The sequence below is a fragment of the Oncorhynchus mykiss genome, chromosome 3 (genome assembly GCF_057628025.1).
Source record: "Oncorhynchus mykiss isolate SJ-2025 chromosome 3, ASM5762802v1, whole genome shotgun sequence".
Lineage (NCBI taxonomy): Eukaryota > Metazoa > Chordata > Actinopteri > Salmoniformes > Salmonidae > Oncorhynchus > Oncorhynchus mykiss.
In genome coordinates, this window is record NC_143024.1 from 7865001 (window position 1) to 7889000 (window position 24000).

The 24000-nt window shown below is 45.9% G+C and overlaps 1 protein-coding gene across 2 annotated transcripts in view; it reads right to left on the reverse strand.

Moving 5' to 3' along the window:
* Window positions 1-24000, reverse strand: part of LOC110506554 (CDKAL1 threonylcarbamoyladenosine tRNA methylthiotransferase) — a 699428-nt gene that overhangs the window by 39252 nt on the left and 636176 nt on the right. For both annotated transcript variants that reach the window (XM_090230627.1, XM_090230628.1), the window contains 2 exons: window positions 15428-15511; window positions 935-1099 (listed from right to left, as the gene is read on the reverse strand). In XM_090230627.1, coding sequence (XP_090086753.1) covers window positions 935-1099; window positions 15428-15511 — 249 coding nt within the window. The remainder of the gene's footprint in view (window positions 1-934; window positions 1100-15427; window positions 15512-24000) is intronic.

The following is a 24000-nucleotide window of genomic DNA, read 5'->3' on the forward strand; positions in this document are numbered from 1 at the left end:
CAATAAAAACAACAAATCCTATATGGAAAAAAATAACCATTTTGCTGTAGGTCTGTTCCATTGTTAACTTTTGCCGTAGATATTCTCCTGTCTGAGATAGTGTTAAGGGAATTTTTATCAATAATGACTAATTATGTATACATTTCAATCAGGACTGACTAATCAGAATACTATTATGTTACTCTCAATGTACTAATCAGAATACTATTATGTTACTCTCAATGTACTAATCAGAATACTATTATGTTACTCTCAATGTACTAATCAGAATACTATTATGTTACTGTATATGTACTAATCAGAATACTATTATGTTACTCTCAATGTACTAATCAGAATACTATTATGTTACTGTATATGTACTAATCAGAATACTATTATGTTACTCTCAATGTACTAATCAGAATACTATTATGTTACTGTATATGTACTAATCAGAATACTATTATGTTACTGTATGCATTTTATTTTAATCCTAGTACTGAATATAATGTGTGTAAATATAATCAAGAATTAGAACAATGACTGTCTGTTCCTTGGTAGAAATGAATGAACTATATCGCCAGACTGGCTAGAATGCTTATCTACACTGGCCTGACCTTGGCTCTAGGCGAGGTGGGAAGGCTTGAGAACTATAGGGCCTTTCTACCAGTGTCAAGAAGAGACGGAACATTTAGAAAACGCTGACGTCATTTTCAGTTTATAACCTGTGGTAAAATGTGTAAGGAGCAGTACTCACGAGAATGAACGCAGCTGGTTGATTTCAAAGGCTGGTCTCTGTCCATTTTACACCAATAAGGGTCTTACAACCTCTCTTTGATTTTAATTGGGTATTAAAACAGAGGAATGTAATTCCTGTAACAGATAGCTACCGCTGTGGCTCTAATAGGAGTTGACAGAGGAGACACAAACACAGTCGTATTGAATAGGTTACCTGACTGAGCCCAGACACCTCCCCCTGCTGCAGCGGCTCGGCGATGGAGGGAGTGAACACTTCGGAGCCGTCCAGCGGTCTTCCCTTCAGGAAGTGTTTGCCGGCCTCGAAGATCTCCACCTCAATCATCTTCCCCTTGAACTCTGACCTCTTGGGCACCAGCACCTGACACAGGAAATATGAAATGGGGTGTGGGGGGGTGGGGGGTTAGAGGTCAATGTGTGAAATCCATTGAACATGGGAAAAACTGTTGTCAGAGAAGCATGGTGTAAAAAAAGGTGATGGATCACCCCCCGCTCAGTGTTGTAACGGTACACCTGGACACTACTGGAGGTTTCTGTAAGTCATGTGGACCAGTTTAGGAGGATTCAAACGTCACCCCCCGCTCGGTGTTGTAACGGTACACCTGGACACTACCGGAGGTTTCTTAAAGTCATGTGGACCAGTTTAGGAGGATTCAAACGTCACCACCCGCTCAGTGTTGTAACGGTACACCTGGACACTACCGGAGGTTTCTGTAAGTCATGACCAGTTTAGGAGGATTCAAACGTCACCACCCGCTCAGTGTTGTAACGGTACACCTGGACACTACCGGAGGTTTCTGTAAGTCATGACCAGTTTAGGAGGATTCAAACGTCACCACCCGCTCAGTGTTGTAACGGTACACCTGGACACTACTGGAGGTTTCTTAAAGTCATGACCAGTTTAGGAGGATTCAAACGTCATCACCCGCTCAGTGTTGTAACGGTACACCTGGACACTACCGGAGGTTTCTGTAAGTCATGACCAGTTTAGGAGGATTCAAACGTCACCACCCGCTCAGTGTTGTAACGGTACACCTGGACACTACCGGAGGTTTCTGTAAGTCATGACCAGTTTAGGAGGATTCAAACGTCCTAGTGGTTAGAGTGTAGGGGCGTCAGGTAGCCTAGTGGTTAGAGTGTAGGGACGGCAGGTAGCCTAGTGGTTAGAGTGTAGGGGCGTCAGGTAGCCTAGTGGTTAGAGTGTAGGGATGGCAGGTAGACTAGTGGTTAGAGTGTAGGGACGGCAGGTAGCCTAGTGGTTAGAGTGTAGGGGCAGGCAGGTAGACTAGTGGTTAGAGTGTAGGGGAGACAGGTAGCCTAGTGGTTAGAGTGTAGGGGCGTCATGTAGCCTAGTGGTCAGAGTGTAGGGGCGTCAGGTAGCCTAGTGGTTAGAGTGTAGGGGCGTCAGGTAGCCTAGTGGTTAGAGTGTTGGACTAGTAACCGAAAGGTTGCAAGATCGAATCCCTGAGATGACAAGGTAAAAAAATATATGTTGTTCTGCCCCTGAACAAGGCAGTTAACCCACTGTTCCCCTGAACAAGGCAGTTAACCCACTGTTCCGCTGAACAAGGCAGTTAACCCACTGTTCCCCTGACCAAGGCAGTTAACCCACTGTTCCCCTGACCAAGGCAGTTAACCCACTGTTCCCCTGAACAAGGCAGTTAACCCACTGTTCCCCTAAACAAGGCAGTTAACCCACTGTTCCCCTGAACATAACCCACTGTTCCCCTGACCAAAGCAGTTAACCCACTGTTCCCCTGAACAAGGCAGTTAACCCACTGTTCCCCTGAACATAACCCACTGTTCCCCTGACGAAGGCAGTTAACCCACTGTTCCCCTGAACAAGGCAGTTAACCCACTGTTCCCCTAAACAAGGCAGTTAACCCACTGTTCCCCTGAACATAACCCACTGTTCCCCTGACCAAAGCAGTTAACCCACTGTTCCCCTGAACAAGGCAGTTAACCCACTGTTCCCCTGAACATAACCCACTGTTCCCCTGACCAAGGCAGTTAACCCACTGTTCCCTTGACCAAGGCAGTTAACCCACTGTTCCCCTGAACAAGGCAGTTAACCCACTGTTCCCCTGACCAAGGCAGTTAACCCACTGTTCCCTTGACCAAGGCAGTTAACCCACTGTTCCCCTGAACAAGGCAGTTAACCCACTGTTCCCCTGACCAAGGCAGTTAACCCACTGTTCCCCTGACCAAGGCAGTTAACCCACTATTCCCCTGAACAAGGCAGTTAACCCACTATTCCCCTGAACAAGGCAGTTAACCCACTATTCCCCGGAACAAGGCAGTTAACCCACTGTTCCCCTGAACAAGGCAGTTAACCCACTGTTCCCCTGAACAAGGCAGTTAACCCACTGTTCCCCTGAACAAGGCAGTTAACCCACTGTTCCCCTGAACAAGGCAGTTAACCCACTGTTCCCCTGAACAAGGCAGTTAACCCACTGTTCCCCTGAACAAGGCAGTTAACCCACTGTTCCCCTGAACAAGGCAGTTAACCCACTGTTCCCCTGAACAAGGCAGTTAACCCACTGTTCCCCTGAACAAGGCAGTTAACCCACCGTGCCCCTGAACAAGGCAGTTAACCCACTGTTCCCCTGAACAAGGCAGTTAACCCACTGTTCCCCTGACCAAGGCAGTTAACCCACTGTTCCCCTGAACAAGGCAGTTAACCCACTGTTCCCCTGAACAAGGCAGTTAACCCACTGTTCCCCTGAACAAGGCAGTTAACCCACTGTTCCCCTGAACAAGGCAGTTAACCCACTGTTCCCCTGAACAAGGCAGTTAACCCACTGTTCCCCGGTAGGCCGTCATTGTAAAAAAATAATTTGTTCTTAACTGACTTAGTTAAATTAAGGTTAAATACAATAATGCCAGTGAAGCCAGTAAAAGGTTTAGAGATGTCCTCCTCCAGTCCCAGCCAATGGGAGTACAGTACAGCAGGGGATGTGTCCTCCTCCAGTCCCAGCCAATGGGAGTACAGTACAGCAGGGGCTGTATAGTTAAACTACACATCCCCTGGAGTACGGGAACGGGGCTTAGTGTTCCAGCTCGGAACGCTGTGGCATTCCCATTATTCCCAAGACAGATATAACCCCCGTTCCTTCACAACACATTTCTACACTGAGATTACACACTTATATATATATATATATATATATATATGCATCAGGTCCTATAGAAAAGTTGGATCCAACCTCCACACAATTGGATTTAAAGATGCTTGTGCAGAGGAGATTAATCTACAGGGGTTTGGGGTTGTAATGGCCTTCATTATGTTGTGGTTGGTTGGTAGTGTTGGTATTAGCATGGCATTTAAACTGATTAGCCTGGCATTTAAACCCCCTTCCCCCATCACCCCCCCCCCCCCCCCCTCCACAGCCCCCCTTCCACAGCTCCCTTCAACCATGGGGGAAGGGGGGCTGTTGATGGGAGGAAGGGGGGGGGCTGTTGATGGGAGGAAGGGGGGGGCTGTTGATGGGGGGAAGAAGGCCTGGCTTGGTGAGGAGATGTCTGAAAGGCCCTATTATGTTCCATCAAAACTCTATACTATAGAGAATATCTTTGGATCTGACAATTACTTTTTCAATTAACTGGAAAATAAATGAGTTTCCCCTGAACGCTGCTGCCCCTAATTGTCTTATTCTTTCTGTGGCTCTAAATTAACATTCTTAAGTGTGACAATTGTTTTTTTCCCATTCAATTATGTAAAGCGCTCAAGGTCAAACGTTGGCATGTTCTGAGAGAGACGAGCTTTCACATCTCAACTGAACAGAAAACAGGCGGTTGGGGTGCTTGACAACGAGAACAAGTCTTCAGTCGTTTCCTTTAGTAATATCTGTATACCATGTACATTGACGAGCCACTCATGACAGAATCCTCATATCTATATGATTTAGTGTGAGGTACTGTTGGGCCCTGTTCCCAGTGGACAGCGTTGTAGGTAACTCCAGTTTATAGACATCTTTACCAAGTAGTACTGCTCTCTCATGCCTGCTCAAATGGTGTCTGGACAACAAGAAGATCCTTCCTTCCACACGGGTTATGTAAAGGATGTACAGTGTACTCAGAAAGTATTCAGACCCCTTGACTTTGTCGCGTTACAGCCTTTTTCTAAAATGGATGAAATAAAATAAAAACATCCTCAGCAATCTACACACAATACCCCATAATGACATCACAATACCCCATAATGACATCACAATACCCCATAATGACATCACAATACCCCATAATGACATCACAATACCCAATAATGACATCACAATACCCCATAATGACATCACAATACCCCATAATGACATCACAATACCCCATAATGACATCACAATACCCCATAATGACATCACAATACCCCATAATGACATCACAATACATAATGATGAAGTGAAAACAGTTTTTTTTTTGCAAAGGTATTACAAATAAAAAAAACAGAAATACCTTATTTACATAAGTATTCAGACCCTTTGCTATGAGACTCGAAATTGAGCTCAGATGCATCCTGTTTCCATTGATCATCCTTGAGATGGTTCTACAACTTGATTGGAGTCCACCTGTGGTAAATTCAATTGATTGGACATGATGTGGAAAGGCACAGACCTGTCTATATAAGGTCCCACAGTTGACAGTGCATGTCAGAGCTAAAAACCAAGCCATGAGGTCGAAGGAATTGTCCGTAGCAATCGGGGGAGAAGGGTCTTGGTCAGGGAGGTGACCAAAAACCCGATGGTCACTCTGACAGAGCACTAAAGTTCCTCTGTGGAGATGGGAGAACCTTCCAGAAAAACAACGATCTCTGCAGCACTCCACCAATCAGGCCTTTATGGTTGAGAGGCCAGACGGAAGCCACACCTCAATAAAAGGCACATGACAGCCCGCTTGGAGTTTGCCAAAAGGCACCTAAAGACTCTCAGACCGTGAGAAACAAAATTCTCTGGTTTGATAAAACCAAGATTGAAATCTTTAGCCTAAATGCCAAGCTTCACGTCTGGAGGAAACCTGGCACCATCCCTACGGTGAAGCATGGTGGTGGCAGTATCATGCTGTGTGGATGTTTTTCAGTGGCAGGGACTGGGAGACTAGTCAGGATTGAGGCAAAGATAAACAGAGTAAAGTACAGAGAGATCCTTGATGAAAACCTGCTCCAGAGCACTCAGGACCTCAGACTGGGGTGAAGGTTCACCTTCCAACAGGACAATAACCCTAAGCAGACAGCAAATACAATGCAGGAGTGACTTCGGGACAAGTCTCTGAAAGTCCTTGAGTGGCCCAGATAGATTCCCGGACTTGAATCCGATCGAACATCTCTGGAGAGACCTGAAAATAGCTGTGCAGCGACGCTCCCCCATCCAACCTGACAGAGCTTGAGAGGATCTGCAGAGAAGAATGGGAGAAACTCCCCAAATACAGGTGTGCCAAGCTTGTAGCGTCATATCCAAGAAGCCTGGAGGCTGTAATCGCTGCCAAAGGTGCTTCAACAAAGTACTGAGTAAAGGGTCTGAATACTTATGTAAATGAAGACTGGAGTCTGTAATCGCTGCCAAAGGTGCTTCAACAAAGTACTAAGTAAAGGGTCTGAATACTTATGGAAATGTTATATTTCTGTTTTTTTATTTGTAATATATTTGCACAAATAAAATAAAAACATTCTTGCTTTGTCATTATGGGGTATTGTGGGTAGATCATTTTGTGTTGCTAAAAACTATTCAATTTCAGAATACGGTTGTAACTTAACGAAATATGGAAAAAGTAAAGGGGTCTGAATACTTTCCGAATGCTCTGTATGCATCTGCATCAGTCTTCTACCAGATGAGACCAGGTGATAGGGCTGGTGACCAGTTGAGACTATATGATAGGGCTGGTGACCAGGTGAGTCTATATGATAGGGCTGGTGACCAGGTGAGGCTATATGATAGGAGTGGTGACCAGGTGAGTCTATATGATAGGAGTGGTGACCAGGTGAGTCTATATGATAGGGCTGGTGACCAGGTGAGTCTATATGATAGGGCTGGTGACCAGGTGAGGCTATATGATAGGGCTGGTGACCAGGTGAGTCTATATGATAGGGCTGGTGACCAGGTGAGTCTATATGATAGGGCTGGTGACCAGGTGAGTATATATGATAGGGCTGGTGACCAGGTGAGTCTATATGATAGGGCTGGTGACCAGATGAGTCTATATGATAGGGCTGGTAACCAGGTGAGTCTATATGATAGGGCTGGTAACCAGATGAGTCTATATGATAGGGCTGGTGACCAGGTGAGTCTATATGATAGGAGTGGTGACCAGGTGAGCCTATATGATAGGGCTGGTGACCAGGTGAGTCTAAATGATAGAGCTGGTGACCAGGTGAGTCTATATGATAGGGCTGGTGACCAGGTGAGTCTATATGATAGGAGTGGTGACCAGGTGAGTCTATATGATAGGGCTGGTGACCAGGTGAGTCTATATGATAGGAGTGGTGACCAGGTGGGTCTATATGATAAAGCTGGTGACCAGGTGAGGCTATATGATAGGGCTGGTGACCAGGTGAGTCTATATGATAATACTAGGTAACCAGGTGAGTCTATATGATAATGCTAGGTGACCAGGTGAGTCTATATGATAATGCTAGGTGACCAGGTGAGTCTATATGATAATGCTAGGTGACCAGGTGAGTCTATATGATAGGAGTGGACAGAGGGGATGGTGCGTGTGGACTGGGTGGTCGAAGGCAGCCCTTTACCAGGTGAGTCTATATGATAGGGCTGGTGACCAGGTGAGTCTATATGATAGGAGTGGTGACCAGGTGAGTCTATATGATAGGGCTGGTGACCAGGTGAGTCTAAATGATAGAGCTGGTGACCAGGTGAGTCTATATGATAGGGCTGGTGACCAGGTGAGTCTATATGATAGGAGTGGTGACCAGGTGAGTCTATATGATAGGGCTGGTGACCAGGTGAGTCTATATGATAGGAGTGGTGACCAGGTGAGTCTATATGATAGGAGTGGTGACCAGGTGGGTCTATATGATAGAGCTGGTGACCAGGTGAGTCTATATGATAGGGCTGGTGACCAGGTGAGTCTATATGATAATGCTAGGTAACCAGGTGAGTCTATATGATAATGCTAGGTGACCAGGTGAGTCTATATGATAATGCTAGGTGACCAGGTGAGTCTATATGATAATGCTAGGTGACCAGGTGAGTCTATATGATAAGAGTGGACAGAGGGGATGGTGCGTGTGGACTGGGTGGTCGAAGGCAGCCCTTTACCAGGTGAGTCTATATGATAGGAGTGGACAGAGAGGATGGTGCGTGTGGACAGGGTGGTCGAAGGCAGCCCTTTACCAGTTGAGTCTATATGATAGGAGTGGACAGAGAGGATGGTGCGTGTGGACAGGGTGGTCGAAGGCAGCCCTTTACCAGGTGAGTCTATATGATAGGAGTGGTGACCAGGTGAGTCTATATGATAGGAGTGGACAGAGAGGATGGTGCGTGTGGACAGGGTGGTCGAAGGCAGCCCTTTACCAGGTGAGTCTATATGATAGGAGTGGACAGAGAGGATGGTGCGTGTGGACAGGGTGGTCGAAGGCAGCCCTTTACCAGGTGAGTCTATATGATAGGAGTGGTGACCAGGTGAGTCTATATGATAGGAGTGAACAGAGGGGATGGTGCGTGTGGACTGGGTGGTTGAAGGCAGCCCTTTACCAGGTGAGTCTATATGATAGGAGTGGACAGAGGGGATGGTGCGTGTGGACTGGGTGGTCGAAGGCAGCCCTTCACCAGGTGAGTCTATATGATAGGAGTGGACAGAGAGGATAGTGCGTGTGGACTGGGTGGTCGAAGGCAGCCCTTCACCAGGTGAGTAAATGATGAAAAAGCTTGTTAAGGCCTGACACGAGGATCCCGTCTATTCAAACACACCAGAACACAATCTCACATAGAGACACACGCTCTGTGTCAGCGTAAGGTGATGACTAAAGTGTCTTATTAGGATAGAGAGAGTGGCTAACAGGGGAAAACAGTGCTCTGCTATGGAAGATTAAACAGTAGCCCATAACACGTAAGATGAGCAGCAGTCGGTTGGGTCTGATGACAAACCGATCCATGTTAGATCACTGTGTCCTCGGCCCCCCCTGATCTGCAGAGGGCTGTGTGTTCAGAGTAGCTGGCCATGTCTCCTTTCTTTTAGGGATCATAGCACATGTCCCCCTCCCACCAACAGAATATCACACACACACACACACATGGAGGCACACACTCCTCTCTCTCTCTCTACACTCTCTCTTTTACCATTAAAGAAGGTATGGCAAGACACTTCCGACAGCTTTAGAATTCCCTGCAGCTCCTTGTACACCACCCCTCTCCCCTCCCTCCCTCTCTCTCTCCTCCCCCCACCTCTTTCTCTCTCTCCTCTCCCTGTCCCCTCCCCCTAACACTCTCCCCTCTCCCTCCCACCCCTCCCTCCCTCTCTCCTCCCCCCACCTCTTTCTCTCCCTCCTACTACTCTCTCCTCTCCCTGTCCCCTCCCCCTAACACCCTCCCTCCCTCCCTCCCTCCCTCCACCTCTTTCTCTCCCTCCTACTACTCTCTCCTCTTCCTGTCCCCCCTCCCTCCCTCCCTCCCTCCACCTCTTTCTCTCCCTCCTACTACTCTCTCCTCTTCCTGTCCCCTCTCCCTCCCTCCCGCTCTCTCTCCCCCCCACCTCTTTCCTTCCTTCCTGCCTTCTCCCTCCCACTTCTCTCTTCCTCCCACCCCTCTCTCCTTTACTCTCCCCTCTCCCTTCCACCCCTCTCTCCTCACCCTGTCCCCTCCCCACTCTCCCTCTCTCTAACACTCTCCCTCTCTCCTGTCCAGGTGAATAGCAGGAGAGCAGCAGGAGAGAGGATTCATCCGTCACAATGCCCAGAGACTCTTAACAGAGACATAATGAGAATATTCCGGAGACCATCCTCGACTCACAGGGCTATTCAGCAGGGGTCACCCAGCCAAGGAGAGGAGTCTTTTCTCCCTCTCTCTATCTATCTCCCTATCCAATCCTTTTTTAACTCCTTCAATTTAGACGGTAGGAGTGAAAACAGTGAAAGGAGAGTGAGAGGAGAGTGAGAGGAGAGTGAATGGGGAGTGAGAGGAGAGTGAGGGGAGAGTATGAGGGGAGAGTATGAGGAGAGTGAGAGGAGAGTGAATGGGGAGTGAGAGGAGAGTGAGAGGAGAGTGACGGGAGAGTGAGAGGAGAGTGACGGGAGAGTGAGAGGAGAGTGAAGGGAGAGTGAGAGGAGAGTGAAGGGAGAGTAACGGGAGAGTGAGAGGAGAGTGAGGGGAGAGTGATGGGAGAGTGAGAGGAGAGTGAGGGGAGAGTGAGAGGAGAGTGAAAGACAGGAATGGCAGGTCTTCTGTGGTGGCTGGTAGGCAGGCTGTCTTTATGATGCCCGCCAGAGGTGGTTAGGGTCAGACAAGCACAGATCACTTCGCTGCACAGGCCCCAAGCAAAGGGACACATCTAATACCTCAGCTCCAGACTCCACGAGCTCTGAGACATAATATATACACTCGCCGGACAGTTTATTAGGTACACCACCCCGTTCGCAAAAATGGATCCCTCCTACAAGTCAAGTGGCCGTGACGTGCTATATAAAGCAGGCAGACAGGCATCAAGGCATTCAGTTACCTTTCTATTGAACGTTAGAATGAGCAAAACCAGTGACCGAACAGACTGAGCGCGGTATGATCGTGGCTGCCAGGCGAGTCGGATCCAGTATCTCGCCTGGTCCGACGAATCCCGGGTTCTTGTTGCGTCATGCTGATGGCAGAGTCAGGATTCCCCTAAGATTTTAGGCTGTTCTGGAGGCAAAGGTGGGTCCGACCCGGTACTAGATGGGTGTACCTAATAAACTGTCCGGTGAATGTATATTCCCCCTGAACCACAGTCTGTAGAATATATAGGGACAGGAAGAGTGGTGGTGGTGTCTTTGAACAGACTCACAAAACAACAAGAGAGAGACAGAGACAGACCGACACACGGAAAGCGAGAGTGAGAGAAAGAGACACAGAAAGAGAGACAGAGAGAGAAAGAGAGACAAAGAGAGAGAGAAAAAGAGAGAGACAGAGAGAGAAAGAGAGACAAAGAGAGAGAGAAAGAGAGACAAAGAGAGAAAGAGAGAGAGAGACAGAGAGAGAAAGAGAGACAAAGAGAGAGAGAAAGAGAGACAAAGAGAGAAAGAGAGAGAGAGACAGAGAGAGAGAAAGAGAGACAGAGAAAGAGAGACAGAGAGTGAGAGACAGAGGAGAAAGAGAGACAAAGAGAGAGAGAAAAAGAGAGAGAGAGAGAAAGAGAGACAAAGAGAGAGAGAAAGAGAGACAAAGAGAGAGAGAGACAGAGAGACAGAGAGAGAGAAAGAGAGACAGAGAGAGAGAGACATAGAGAGAGAGAAAGAGAGAGAGAGAGAGAGACAGAGAGAGAGAAAGAGAGACAAAGAGAGAGACAAAGAGAGAGACAGAGAGTGAGAGACAGAGAGTGAGACAGAGAGAGAGAGACAGACACACAGAGAGCGAGAGAGAGAAAGAGAGACAGAAAGAGAGAGAGTGAGACAGAGAGTGAGACAGAGAGTGAGAAAGAGAGACAAAGAGAGAGCGGGATCAAAAGAGAGAGAGACAGAGAGTGACAGTTAAAGAGAGAGAGAAAGAAACAGAGAGAGCGGGATGCTGTGATGTGGTGTCAGGGATGCTGTGATGTGGTGTCAGGGATGAGGCTTTAAACGTTGGCTCATGGTTTTATGACATAATGGTTGAATATGAATCCCATCTATTCACACAGTGTGTCACAGAAAGATGTGTTTCCAGCTGCCTGGGAGAGAAGCAGAGTAAAATAGAGACCGGTCACATGTCTAGAGACCAGTCACATGTCTAGAGACCAGTCACATGTCTAGAGACCAGTCACATGTCTAGAGACCGGTCATATTTCTAGAGACCGGTCACATGTCTAGAGACCGGTCACATGTCTAGAGACCGGTCACATGTCTAGAGACCAGTCACATGCCTAGAGACCGGTCACATGTCTAGAGACCGGTCACATGTCTAGAGACCGGTCACATGTCTAGAGACCAGTCATATTGCTAGAGACCGGTCACATGTCTAGAGACCGGTCCCATGTCTAGAGACCGGTCCCATGTCTAGAGACCGGTCACATGTCTAGAGACCGGTCACATGTCTAGAGACCGGTCACATGTCTAGAGACCGGTCACATGTCTAGAGACCGGTCACATGTCTAGAGACAGGTCACATGTCTAGAGACCGGTGTCATTGTGTACTCAGCCCTCTAGACAGCTCCTGATTTAGGATGGGCAAGCGAGAAAAAAAAAAAATCATTTTAGAGGGATGGGTTTGGAAAAACCTTTGACGCAGATCAAACTGCCAACAGTCCACCTGGAGCTACAGCAACTAGATGACACTAGTAACTACATTTATAGCCCAGAGACAAGACCGGCAGGGAGAACAAGTATCACTGCTCTCTTCCAGTCCCTTTTTTTAAAAAGCACAACTTCAAACATGTTTTTGATGATTGTTAACACAGGGGTAAATTGATTTATTTGAAGGGATGTTTGAAAGTTATTTATTTTTTTTACAAGGAGACGAGGGAGGGAAGCTTTGAAGCCATGTGCAGCAGGGTGCTGTGGGATTTTCAGCTGGAATGTGGCTTAAGGCTGGAAGGATGAAGGCTGGACTGAATGTTTGCACATTAAAAGCAGGAGATTATTCTTATTATCAGTTGCCAAAACGGAGGACAGGAGGGCCTCCATGTGATTGATTACAAACTGAGTTAACCTGGGGTAACCACCTGCATTACAAGCTAAGCTAACCTGGGGTAACCACCTGCATTACAAGCTAAGCTAACCTGGGGGTAACCACCTGCATTACAAGTTAAGCTAACCTGGGGTAACCACCTGTATTACAAGCTAAGCTAACCTGGGGTAACCACCTGCATTACAAGCTAAGCTAACCTGGGGTAATCACCTGCATTACAAGCTAAGCTAACCTGGGGTAATCACCTGCATTACAAGCTAAGCTAACCTGGGGTAACCACCTCCATTACAAGCTAAGCTAACCTAGGGTAACCACCTGCATTACAAGCTAAGCTAACCTGGGGCAACCACCTGCATTACAAGCTAAGCTAACCTAGGGTAACCATCTGCATTACAAGCTAAGCTAACCTGGGGTAACCACCTGCATTACAAGCTAAGCTGGAGGTAACCCACTGCAATACAAGCTAAACTAATCTGGGGGTAACCACCTGCATTACAAGCTGAGCTAACCTGGGGTAACCACCTGCATTACAAGCTGAGTTAACCTGGGGGTAACCACCTGCATTACAAGCTGAGCTAACCTGGGGTAACCACCTGCATTACAAGCTAAGCTAACCTGGGGGTAACCACCTGCATTACAAGCTAAGCTAACCTGGAGGTAACCCACTGCAATACAAGCTAAGCTAACCTGGGGGTAACCACCTGCATTACAAGCTGAGCTAACCTGGGGTAACCACCTGCATTACAAGCTAAGCTAACCCGGGGTAACCACCTGCATTACAAGCTAAGCTAACCTGGGGGTAACCACCTGCATTACAAGCTAAGCTAACCTGGGGTAACCACCTGCATTACAAGCTAAGCTAACCTGGGGTAACCACCTGCATTACAAGCTAAGCTAACCTGGGGTAATCACCTGCATTACAAGCTGAGCTAACCTGGGGTAACCACCTGCATTACAAGCTAAGCTAACCTGGGGGTAACCACCTGCATTAGAGCGTTGGACTAGTAACTGAAAGGTTGCAAGTTCGAATCCCCGAGCTGACAAGGTACAAATCTGTCGTTCAGTTAACCCACTGTTCCAAGGCCGTCATTGAAAATAGGAATTTGTTCTTAACTGACTTGCCTAGTTAAATGAAGGTCAAATAAACGGACTTACCTGCATCACAATCTAACCACACACAGACTAATCTAACCTGTGGTAACCACCTGTTTGAAAGCCAACATGTGTTAATTCGGTTGGGCATTTCTCTGTGATAAGAGAATAAAGAGTACAGACAGTCAAACCTAATGTTTCCATGGTGATGTCGTGTATAAGAGTACAGACAGTCAAACCAAATGTTTCCATGGTGATGTCGTGTATAAGAGACAGTCAAACCAAATGTTTCCATGGTGATGTCGTGTATAAGAGACAGTCAAACCAAATGTTTCCATGGTGATGTCGTGTATAAGAGTACAGACAGTCAAACCAAATGTTTCCATGGTGATGTCGTGTATAAGAGACAGTCAAACCAAATGTTTCCATGGTGATGTCGTGTATAAGAGTACAGACAGTCAAACCCAATGTTTCCATGGTGATGTCGTGTATAAGAGACAGTCAAACCAAATGTTTCCATGGTGATGTTTTGTATAAGAGTACAGACAGTCAAACCCAATGTTTCCATGGTGATGTTTTGTATAAGAGTACAGACAGTCAAACCCAATGTTTCCATGGTGATGACGTGTATAAGAGTACAGACAGTCAAACCAAATGTTTCCATGGTGATGTCGTGTATAAGAGTACAGACAGTCAAACCCAATGTTTCCATGGTGATGTCGTGTATAAGAGACAGTCAAACCAAATGTTTCCATGGTGATGTCGTGTATAAGAGACAGTCAAACCAAATGTTTCCATGGTGATGTCGTGTATAAGAGTACAGACAGTCAAACCAAATGTTTCCATGGTGATGTCGTGTATAAGAGTACAGACAGTCAAACCAAATGTTTCCATGGTGATGTCGTGTATAAGAGACAGTCAAACCAAATGTTTCCATGGTGAAGTTTTGTATAAGAGTACAGACAGTCAAACCTAATGTTTCCATGGTGATGTCATGTATAAGAGACAGTCAAACCAAATGTTTCCATGGTGATGTTTTGTATAAGAGTACAGACAGTCAAACCCAATGTTTCCATGGTGATGACGTGTATAAGAGTACAGACAGTCAAACCTAATGTTTCCATGGTGATGTCGTGTATAAGAGTACAGACAGTCAAACCCAATGTTTCCATGGTGATGACGTGTATTAGAGTACAGACAGTCAAACCTAATGTTTCCATGGTGATGTCGTGTATAAGAGACAGTCAAACCTAATGTTTCCATGATGATGTCGTGTATAAGAGTACAGACAGTCAAACCTAATGTTTCCATGGTGATGTCGTGTATAAGAGTACAGACAGTCAAACCCAATGTTTCCATGGTGATGACGTGTATAAGAGTACAGACAGTCAAACCCAATGTTTCCATGGTGATGTCGTGTATAAGAGACAGTCAAACCAAATGTTTCCATGGTGATGTCGTGTATAAGAGACAGTCAAACCAAATGTTTCAATGGTGATGTCGTGTATAAGAGTACAGACAGTCAAACCTAATGTTTCCATGGTGATGTCGTGTATGAGAGTACAGACAGTCAAGCCCAATGTTTCCATGGTGATGTTGTGTATAAGAGTACAGACAGTCAAAGCTAATGTTTCCATGGTGATGTCGTGTATAAGAGACAGTCAAACCCAATGTTTCCATGGTGATGTTGTGTATAAGAAAGAATTCTATAAACCTTCTAATGCCATCTCTTATCGTCTTCAACTGTAGTGAAATGTCATGTCACTGAGTTGTAGCAGGGTGAGTTGAATGAAAGCCTGGTGTCTTACCTGCTCATAGTATTTGTTGTGAGCCACATAGTACTGGGAGTCAAAGGACTCCTCAGTCACAAGCACCAGCTGGGTCTCCCCAATCTGAAAGACAAGAAAGAGTGGCAGTTTAAACACAACGTTGTTTTATCCAGAGTTGATACCAAGCTCATGTTATACATGATAAGGAGAGAGACTACAGCATTTCAATTAGACTCAGACCAGGACTGTCTCAACTAGAACATGACTAGACTCAGACCAGGACTGTCTCAACTGGAACATGACTAGACTCAGACCAGGACTGTCTCAACTAGAACATGACTAGACTCAGACCAGGACTGTCTCATATGGAACATGGATAGAGAGACCAAGGCTGTTTTAATGTCTGAACAGGGTGCCATCTGAGACCAAGGCTGTTTTAATTTTCTGAACAGGGTGCCATTTGAGACCAAGGCTGTTTTAATGTCTAGCGATCACAGCATAAAATACATCTCTTTTATTAGCCTGTAAAAAAAGGTGTTATTTAAAACGAAACCTCTCAAACGAAGTTCACAAATTGGATGTTTAAAAAAAAAAAATGTCTCTCTCCTCTCTCTCTGTCTCTGTGTCTCTTCACACCCACAGAAAGAGAATATGTTCCCATCATGAATATGTGCTAATTAGACGACATAGAAAAAGAGAGGACTAGCTACAACAGGCAGAAACCAACGTGTCCAGGGCTGTCACCCACCCAACACACATACACTACCAATCATTCTGCCAAAGAGACACACGATGAAACAAGAAAACGAAATCCTCAAAGAGAGTAAGAGGACGTTATCTTCGTGTCAGTTTGTTTTAGTAGTATCTGTTAGTGTAGTAAATTAAATGGGGGAAAAAAAGAATCCACGATGTGGCTTCTATAGTTAATATCATCTTTGATGAACCAATTAAGGAACGTAGAGTTTCCTGATAGCGAGCTAATTGCTTCTAAACTGGTTGCCATGGAGATCCGGGGATGTTGAAGGAAAGGAGAATCGTCTAATTTTATACAGAGTGTTGGTGTTAAAATCACACACACGGGCACACACACACACACACACGAGAGAGGCCTGCACTCGTCCTATTAAGTCTCAGACAGACTTCCAATATAAATGTCCATTGTCTATAAGGGCCTCTGTCTTCCAAAGGAAAAATACCTAATGCTTAGATAGATAGAGAGAGAGAGAGAGAGAAAGAGAGAGAGTTGAAAGAGAGAGAGATTAAGAGAGAGAGAGAGAGGGACAGAGAAAGAGAGAGAGGGAGAGAGGGACAGAGAGAGAGAGAGACAGAGAGAGACAGATGAAAGAGAGAGAGAGAAAGAGAGAGAGAGAGGGACAGAGAGAGAGAGTTGAAAGAGAGAGAGAGAGAGAGAGGGACAGAGGGAGGGAGAGAGAGAGAGAGAAAGAGAGAGAGAGAGAGGGAGGGATAGAGAGAGAGACAGAGAGAGACAGAGACAGAGGGAGAGAGAGAGAGAGGGACAGAGGGAGAGAGAGGGAGAGAGAGAGAGAGAGAGAGAGAGAGAGAGAGAGAGAGAGAGAGAGAGAGAGAGAGAGAGAGAGAGAGAGAGAGAAAGAGACAGAGAGAGACAGAGAGAGACGAGAGAGAGAGAGAGAGAGAGAGAGAGAGAGAGAGAGAGAGAGGGACAGAGGGAGAGAGAGAGAGGGACAGAGGGAGAGCGAGAGAGAGAGAGAGAGAGAGAGAGAGGGAGGGAGGGAGGGACAGAGAGAGATACAGAGAGAGACAGAGACAGAGGGAGAGAGAGAGAGCGAGAGAGGGGGACAGAGGGAGAGAGAGAGAGAGAGGGACAGAGAGAGAGAGAGAGAGCTCTTTATCATATCTTAATTGCTTTCACTTTATTTCCAGAAGAGGTTTGGGGAGCAGCTGTCCTTTAGAGACTAAAAGATGCCCCGTGAAAGCTGCTTGTTGTTTTGGTCTCTCCCCCCTCCTTACCCCTCCCCTCCTCCCTACTCATCCCCCTCTCCTCACACACCAACAGGATCTGGCAAAAGAGAGACCGATGTAAAGGCAAGTTTAAAAAGAGGCGATAGAGAAGAGGAGGAGAGAGAGGAGAGGAGTCAAAGAGGAGAAGAAGAGAATAGGAGGAGAAGAGAATAGGAGAAGAAGAGAGGAGGAGAAGAAAACAATAGGAGGAGAAGAGAATAGGAGAAGAAGAGAGGATGAGAAGAGAATATGAGAAGAAGAGAATAGGAGAAGAAGAGAATAGGAGGAGAAGAGAATAGGGGGAGAAGAGAATAGGGGGAGAAGAGAATAGGAGGAGAAGAGAATAGGAGGAGAAGAGAATAGGAGGAGAAGAGAATAGGAGAAGAAGAGAATAGGAGAAGAAGAGAATAGGAGGAGAAGAGAATAGGAGGAGAAGAGAATAAGAGGAGAAGAGAATAGGAGGAGAAGAGAATAGGAGGAGAAGAGAATAGGAGGAGAAGAGAATAGGAGGAGAAGAGAATAGGAGGAGAAGAGAAGAGGAGGAGAAGAGAATAGGAGGAGAAGAGAATAGGAGGAGAAGAGAATAGGAGGAGAAGAGAGGAGGAGAAGAGAATAGGAGAATACGAGAATAGGAGGAGAAGAGAATAGGAGGAGAAGAGAATAGGAGGAGAAGAGAATAGGAGGAGAAGAGAATAGGAGGAGAAGAGAATAGGAGAAGAAGAGAATAGGAGAAGAAGAGAATAGGAGGAGAAGAGAATAGGAGGAGAAGAGAATATGAGAAGAAGATAATAGGAGGAGAAGAGAATAGGAGGAGAAGAGAGGAGGAGAAGAAGAGAATAGGAGAAGAAGAGAATAGGAGGAGAAAAGGCTCGATAGTAGGCAGGAGCTCCTCTCTTCGTGACTCCCCTGGTTGTGTGTCTCTCCCCCCTGGTTTCAAGGCTCATTAAAACACACAGCCTGCTCCTCCTCCTCCTGTCAGCCTGCCCAGAATGCCCAGCGACACAAAGGGGAACATGTAAAAGGTTGTCCGTTCCACAACGTTAAAAGTCTGTCCGACATTACAGGGAGAGTATTGGACAGAGAGAGACTGCATGAGAGACACCAACAGACAACTGATGGCCTATACAACACTAATACACCCACTATACCTGAAGGACCAGAGCACTACATCTATACACCCACTATACCTGAAGGACTAGAGCACCACATCTATACAGACCCAACCTTTATAGGGACTAACACACCATTACAGACCCAGCCTTTATAGGGACTAACACACCATTACAGACCCAACTCCTTACTACAGGTAAACACCATGTGTTCACAGTAAAACTCCTTACTACAGGTAAACACCATGTACTCAGAGCAGCAGAGTGGGCTGGACAATATGAAAACAGCCTCTGATTGGATGGTTGAAAACAGCCTCTGTATGGATGGTTGAAAACAGCCTCTGTATGGATGGTTGAAAACAGCCTCTGATTGGATGGTTGAAAACAGCCTCTGATTGGATGGTTGAAAACAGCCTCTGATTGGATGGTTGAATACAGCCTCTGATTGGATGGTTGAAAACAGCCTCTGTATGGATGGTTGAATACAGCCTCTGATTGGATGGTTGAAAACAGCCTCTGATTGGATGGTTGAATACAGCCTCTGATTGGATGGTTGAAAACAGCCTCTGTATGGATGGTTGAAAACAGCCTCTGATTGGATGGTTGAATACAGCCTCTGTATGGATGGTTGAATAAAGCTCTCGTCGAACGAGAAGAGAAACACTGAAGTCAGTCACCGTACCCATCCAATGATTACTAAGGGCGTCCGTCCCAAAACGGCACCCGACTTCTTATTTAGTGCACTACTTTTCACCAGAGCCCTTACGGATGGCATTTTTTGGGGGGATGCACACCCCTAAATCACTTGGGTAAACCTCGGGTGTAGTCATCAGAGGAGCTCTCTAAAAACTGCTCGGTCTCAGGGATAGGTCTCTCAGGGATAGGTCTCTCAGGGATAGGTCTCTCAGGGATAGGTCTCTCAGGGACAGGTCTCTCAGGGATAGGTCTCTCAGGGACAGGTCTCTCAGGGACAGGTCTCTCAGGGATAGGTCTCTCAGGGACAGGTCTCTCAGGGATAGGTCTCTCAGGGACAGGTCTCTCAGGGACAGGTCTCTCAGGGACAGGTCTCTCAGGGATAGGTCTCTCAGGGATAGGTCTCTCAGGGACAGGTCTCTCAGGGATAGGTCTCTCAGGGACAGGTCTCTCAGGGACAGGTCTCTCAGGGATAGGTCTCTCAGGGATAGGTTAGAGATTCGGTAATGATTGGATGGGATACATGCAACAAATCACCTTAGACACACCCCTTGACACTTGAGACGAGGAGGGAAAAGTAAAGTTAGCCTGTAGTTGTTTCCAGACGAATGATGCCTGGTTGTCGATAACAACACAGATGAAATATTGACAACGGGAGGAGATTAAAAGGCGGACAACGTTCACAACGCCCCCAGTGTGGGTTCGTTAGAAACGGCGAACATGACATCCATTATCAATTACTTTGGTTTCTAGCAACAGAAAACTTTCTTGACTCTCTAAAACAAACTAGAACAGAAAACTACCTGGATTTTTCTTCCTGTTTCTAATTTGCTCCCCGTGTCTCGTTTTGTCTGTCTTCTGCCTCGAGGCAGAAGAACCTAGAAAACTACAATATCTGACAACCTTGTAGAATGAATAATTTAGACATAGCCAGAGGTGAATCTGCAAGTAGAGGTGTGTTTATCTTCACATTTCTCCAACAGAAACGTGGCCAACGTGTGCGCAGAGAAGGCAGTTGAACCTATCGCTGAACCCACTGTGCCCGTTAGCCTGGTACCAGATCAGTAGGCTACACAACACACACACACATCTGGGACCAGGCTACGTGACCGTGGCTTTGGATTCATACCGGTAAACATATACAGCTAGGAATCCTGTTGATTGTGTTGCAGTCCTGAACATGACTCCTGTTGATTGTACAGTCCTGAACATGACTCCTGTTGATTGTACAGTCCTGAACATGACTCCTGTTGATTGTGTTGCAGTCCTGAACATGACTCCTGTTGATTGTGTTGCAGTCCTGAACATGACTCCTGTTGATTGTACAGTCCTGAACATGACTCCTGTTGATTGTACAGTACTGAACATGACTCCTGTTGATTGTGTTGCAGTCCTGAACATGACTCCTGTTGATTGTGTTACAGTCCTGAACATGACTCCTGTTGATTGTGTTGCAGTCCTGAACATGACTCCTGTTGATTGTGTTACAGTCCTGAACATGACTCCTGTTGATTGTGTTACAGTACTGAACATGACTCCTGTTGATTGTGTTGCAGTCCTGAACATGACTCCTGTTGATTGTGTTGCAGTCCTGAACATGACTCCTGTTGATTGTACAGTAGTGAACATGACTCCTGTTGATTGTGTTGCAGTCCTGAACATGACTCCTGTTGATTGTGTTGCAGTCCTGAACATGACTCCTGTTGATTGTACAGTACTGAACATGACTCCTGTTGATTGTGTTACAGTCCTGAACATGACTCCTGTTGATTGTGTTGCAGTCCTGAACATGACTCCTGTTGATTGTACAGTACTGAACATGACTCCTGTTGATTGTGTTGCAGTCCTGAACATGACTCCTGTTGATTGTGTTGCAGTCCTGAACATGACTCCTGTTGATTGTACAGTCCTGAACATGACTCCTGTTGATTGTGTTGCAGTCCTGAACATGACTCCTGTTGATTGTGTTGCAGTCCTGAACATCACTCCTGTTGATTGTGTTGCAGTCCTGAACATGACTCCTGTTGATTGTACAGTCCTGAACATCACTCCTGTTGATTGTAAGTACTGAACATGACTCCTGTTGATTGTACAGTCCTGAACATCACTCCTGTTGATTGTACAGTCCTGAACATGACTCCTGTTGATTGTACAGTCCTGAACATGACTCCTGTTGATTGTACAGTCCTGAACATGACTCCTGTTGATTGTGTTGCAGTCCTGAACATGACTCCTGTTGATTGTACAGTCCTGAACATGACTCCTGTTGATTGTACAGTACTGAACATGACTCCTGTTGATTGTGTTGCAGTCCTGAACATGACTCCTGTTGATTGTGTTACAGTCCTGAACATGACTCCTGTTGATTGTACAGTCCTGAACATCACTCCTGTTGATTGTGTTGCAGTCCTGAACATGACTCCTGTTGATTGTGTTGCAGTCCTGAACATGACTCCTGTTGATTGTGTTACAGTCCTGAACATCACTCCTGTTGATTGTGTTGCAGTCCTGAACATGACTCCTGTTGATTGTACAGTCCTGAACATGACTCCTGTTGATTGTGTTGCAGTCCTGAACATGACTCCTGTTGATTGTACAGTCCTGAACATGACTCCTGTTGATTGTGTTACAGTCCTGAACATGACTCCTGTTGATTGTGTTGCAGTCCTGAACATGACTCCTGGCCACGTAGGTTTCTTTTAGGAGCCGGGGTCCAGGAGAAAAAGGAGTCGGGGTCAAGGAAAAAAATGAGCCGGGGTCAAGGAGAAAAAGGAGCCGGGGTCAAGGAGAAAAATGAGCCGGGGTCAAGGAGAAAAATGAGCCGGGGTCAAGGAGAAAAAGGAGTCGGGGTCAAGGAGAAAGACAGGAAATAGAGATGAAGAGAGGCAGAGAAAGACTGTGCTTTTTTTCCAGTTAAAACCTTAAACACAACATATCTATGTCTCCTGTTATCTGTGTTGCTGTCCTGCACCTAAGACTCTTCATCATGTAGCCAGCAACCAGGGACAAGGAGAAGACGCAGGTGGTTCTAGTCAGAGAGAGGAAGAGAAGTCCAGGAAGAGAGAAGAGGTTTTATATCATGTAATTGTCACTAAAGAACTGTTGAGGTCTCTAAGTTATAGTTTCCTCATTCTGGTAAAAGTATTCCATTTTTATGTCAGCCATTTCCAAAACTACTTTTAAAAAATGCTGAATATGAGAAAAAGCTTCTGCAAACGTAAGGCCTTTTTTAAAAAATATACATATCAAAATATACATATATTTAAAATGGTGACAAAAGAATGATGCCTGTATGAAAACCCCCCACAGTCGTCAATAATGACAAACAACACCACAAACCAGGACGCTGTGATGCTCACAGCAACAAATTCTACTGCTTTGGAAAAAACATGCTGTCCTTTCAAGAAACTCGTGATTTATTTAGTCATTTGAAATAAGGGTGCATGCCTGAGCAGGTGCTCACACCTGGTGTGTGTGTGTGTGTGTGTGTTTTTCAATAAGACTCATACACAACATAAGGAACATCCAGAGACATGAGCTGGTTGGCTGGAGGACGCTGCTGCTGGGGAAACACGTTGTTCAGCCTTGGACTGATGAGGAGACCTGCTGTAGTCTATACACCTCCCAGTGTGTGTGTGTGTGTGTGTGTGTGTGTGTCTGTGTGTGTGTGTGTCTGTGTCTGTGTGTGTGTGTGCGTGTTTCTGTGTGTGTGTGTCTGTGTGTGTGTGCCTGTGCCTGTGTGTGTGTGCCTGTGTGTGTGTGTGTGTGTCTGTGTGTGTGTGCCTGTGTGTGTGTGCCTGTGTGTGTGTGCCTGTGTGTATGTGCCTGTGTACGCTAGTCCAAGCCCCTGAGCCAGACAGTCATCAAACATTCACACAGAACAGAGTAGAAACAAAAGTATTGAAACAAACATTGGGGGTGAACACACACACACACACACACCGATAACCACGGAACCTCAGGTAACACAACACACACACACATATACACACACACACACACACACTGGGAGATGTATAGACTACAGCAGGTCTCCTCATCAGTCCAAGGCTGAACAACGTGTTTGGAGATATAATAACACATGGGTCCAGAACCAACAACCCACTAATGGAGATATAATAACACATGGGTCCAGAACTAACAACCCACTAATGGAGATATAATAACACATGGGTCCAGAACCAACAACCCACTAATGGAGATATAATAACACATGGGTCCAGAACCAACAACCCACTAATGGAGATATAATAACACATGGGTCTAGAACTAACAACCCACTAATGGAGATATAATAACACATGGGTCCAGAACCAACAACCCACTAATGGAGATATAATAACACATGGGTCCAGAACCAACAACCCACTAATGGAGATATAATAACACATGGGTCTAGAACCAACAACCCACTAATGGAGATATAATAACACATGGGTCCAGAACTAACAACCCACTAATGGAGATATAATAACACATGGGTCCAGAACCAACAACCCACTAATGGAGATATAAAAACACATGGGTCCAGAACCAACAACCCACTAATGGAGATATAATAACACATGGGTCTAGAACTAACAACCCACTAATGGAGATATAATAACACATGGGTCCAGAACTAACAACCCACTAATGGAGATATAATAACACATGGGTCCAGAACTAACAACCCACTAATGGAGATATAATAACACATGGGTCCAGAACTAACAACCCACTAATGGAGATATAATAACACATGGGTCTAGAACCAACAACCCACTAATGGAGATATAATAACACATGGGTACAGAACTAACAACCCACTAATCTCTAGCTAGTGCTTTG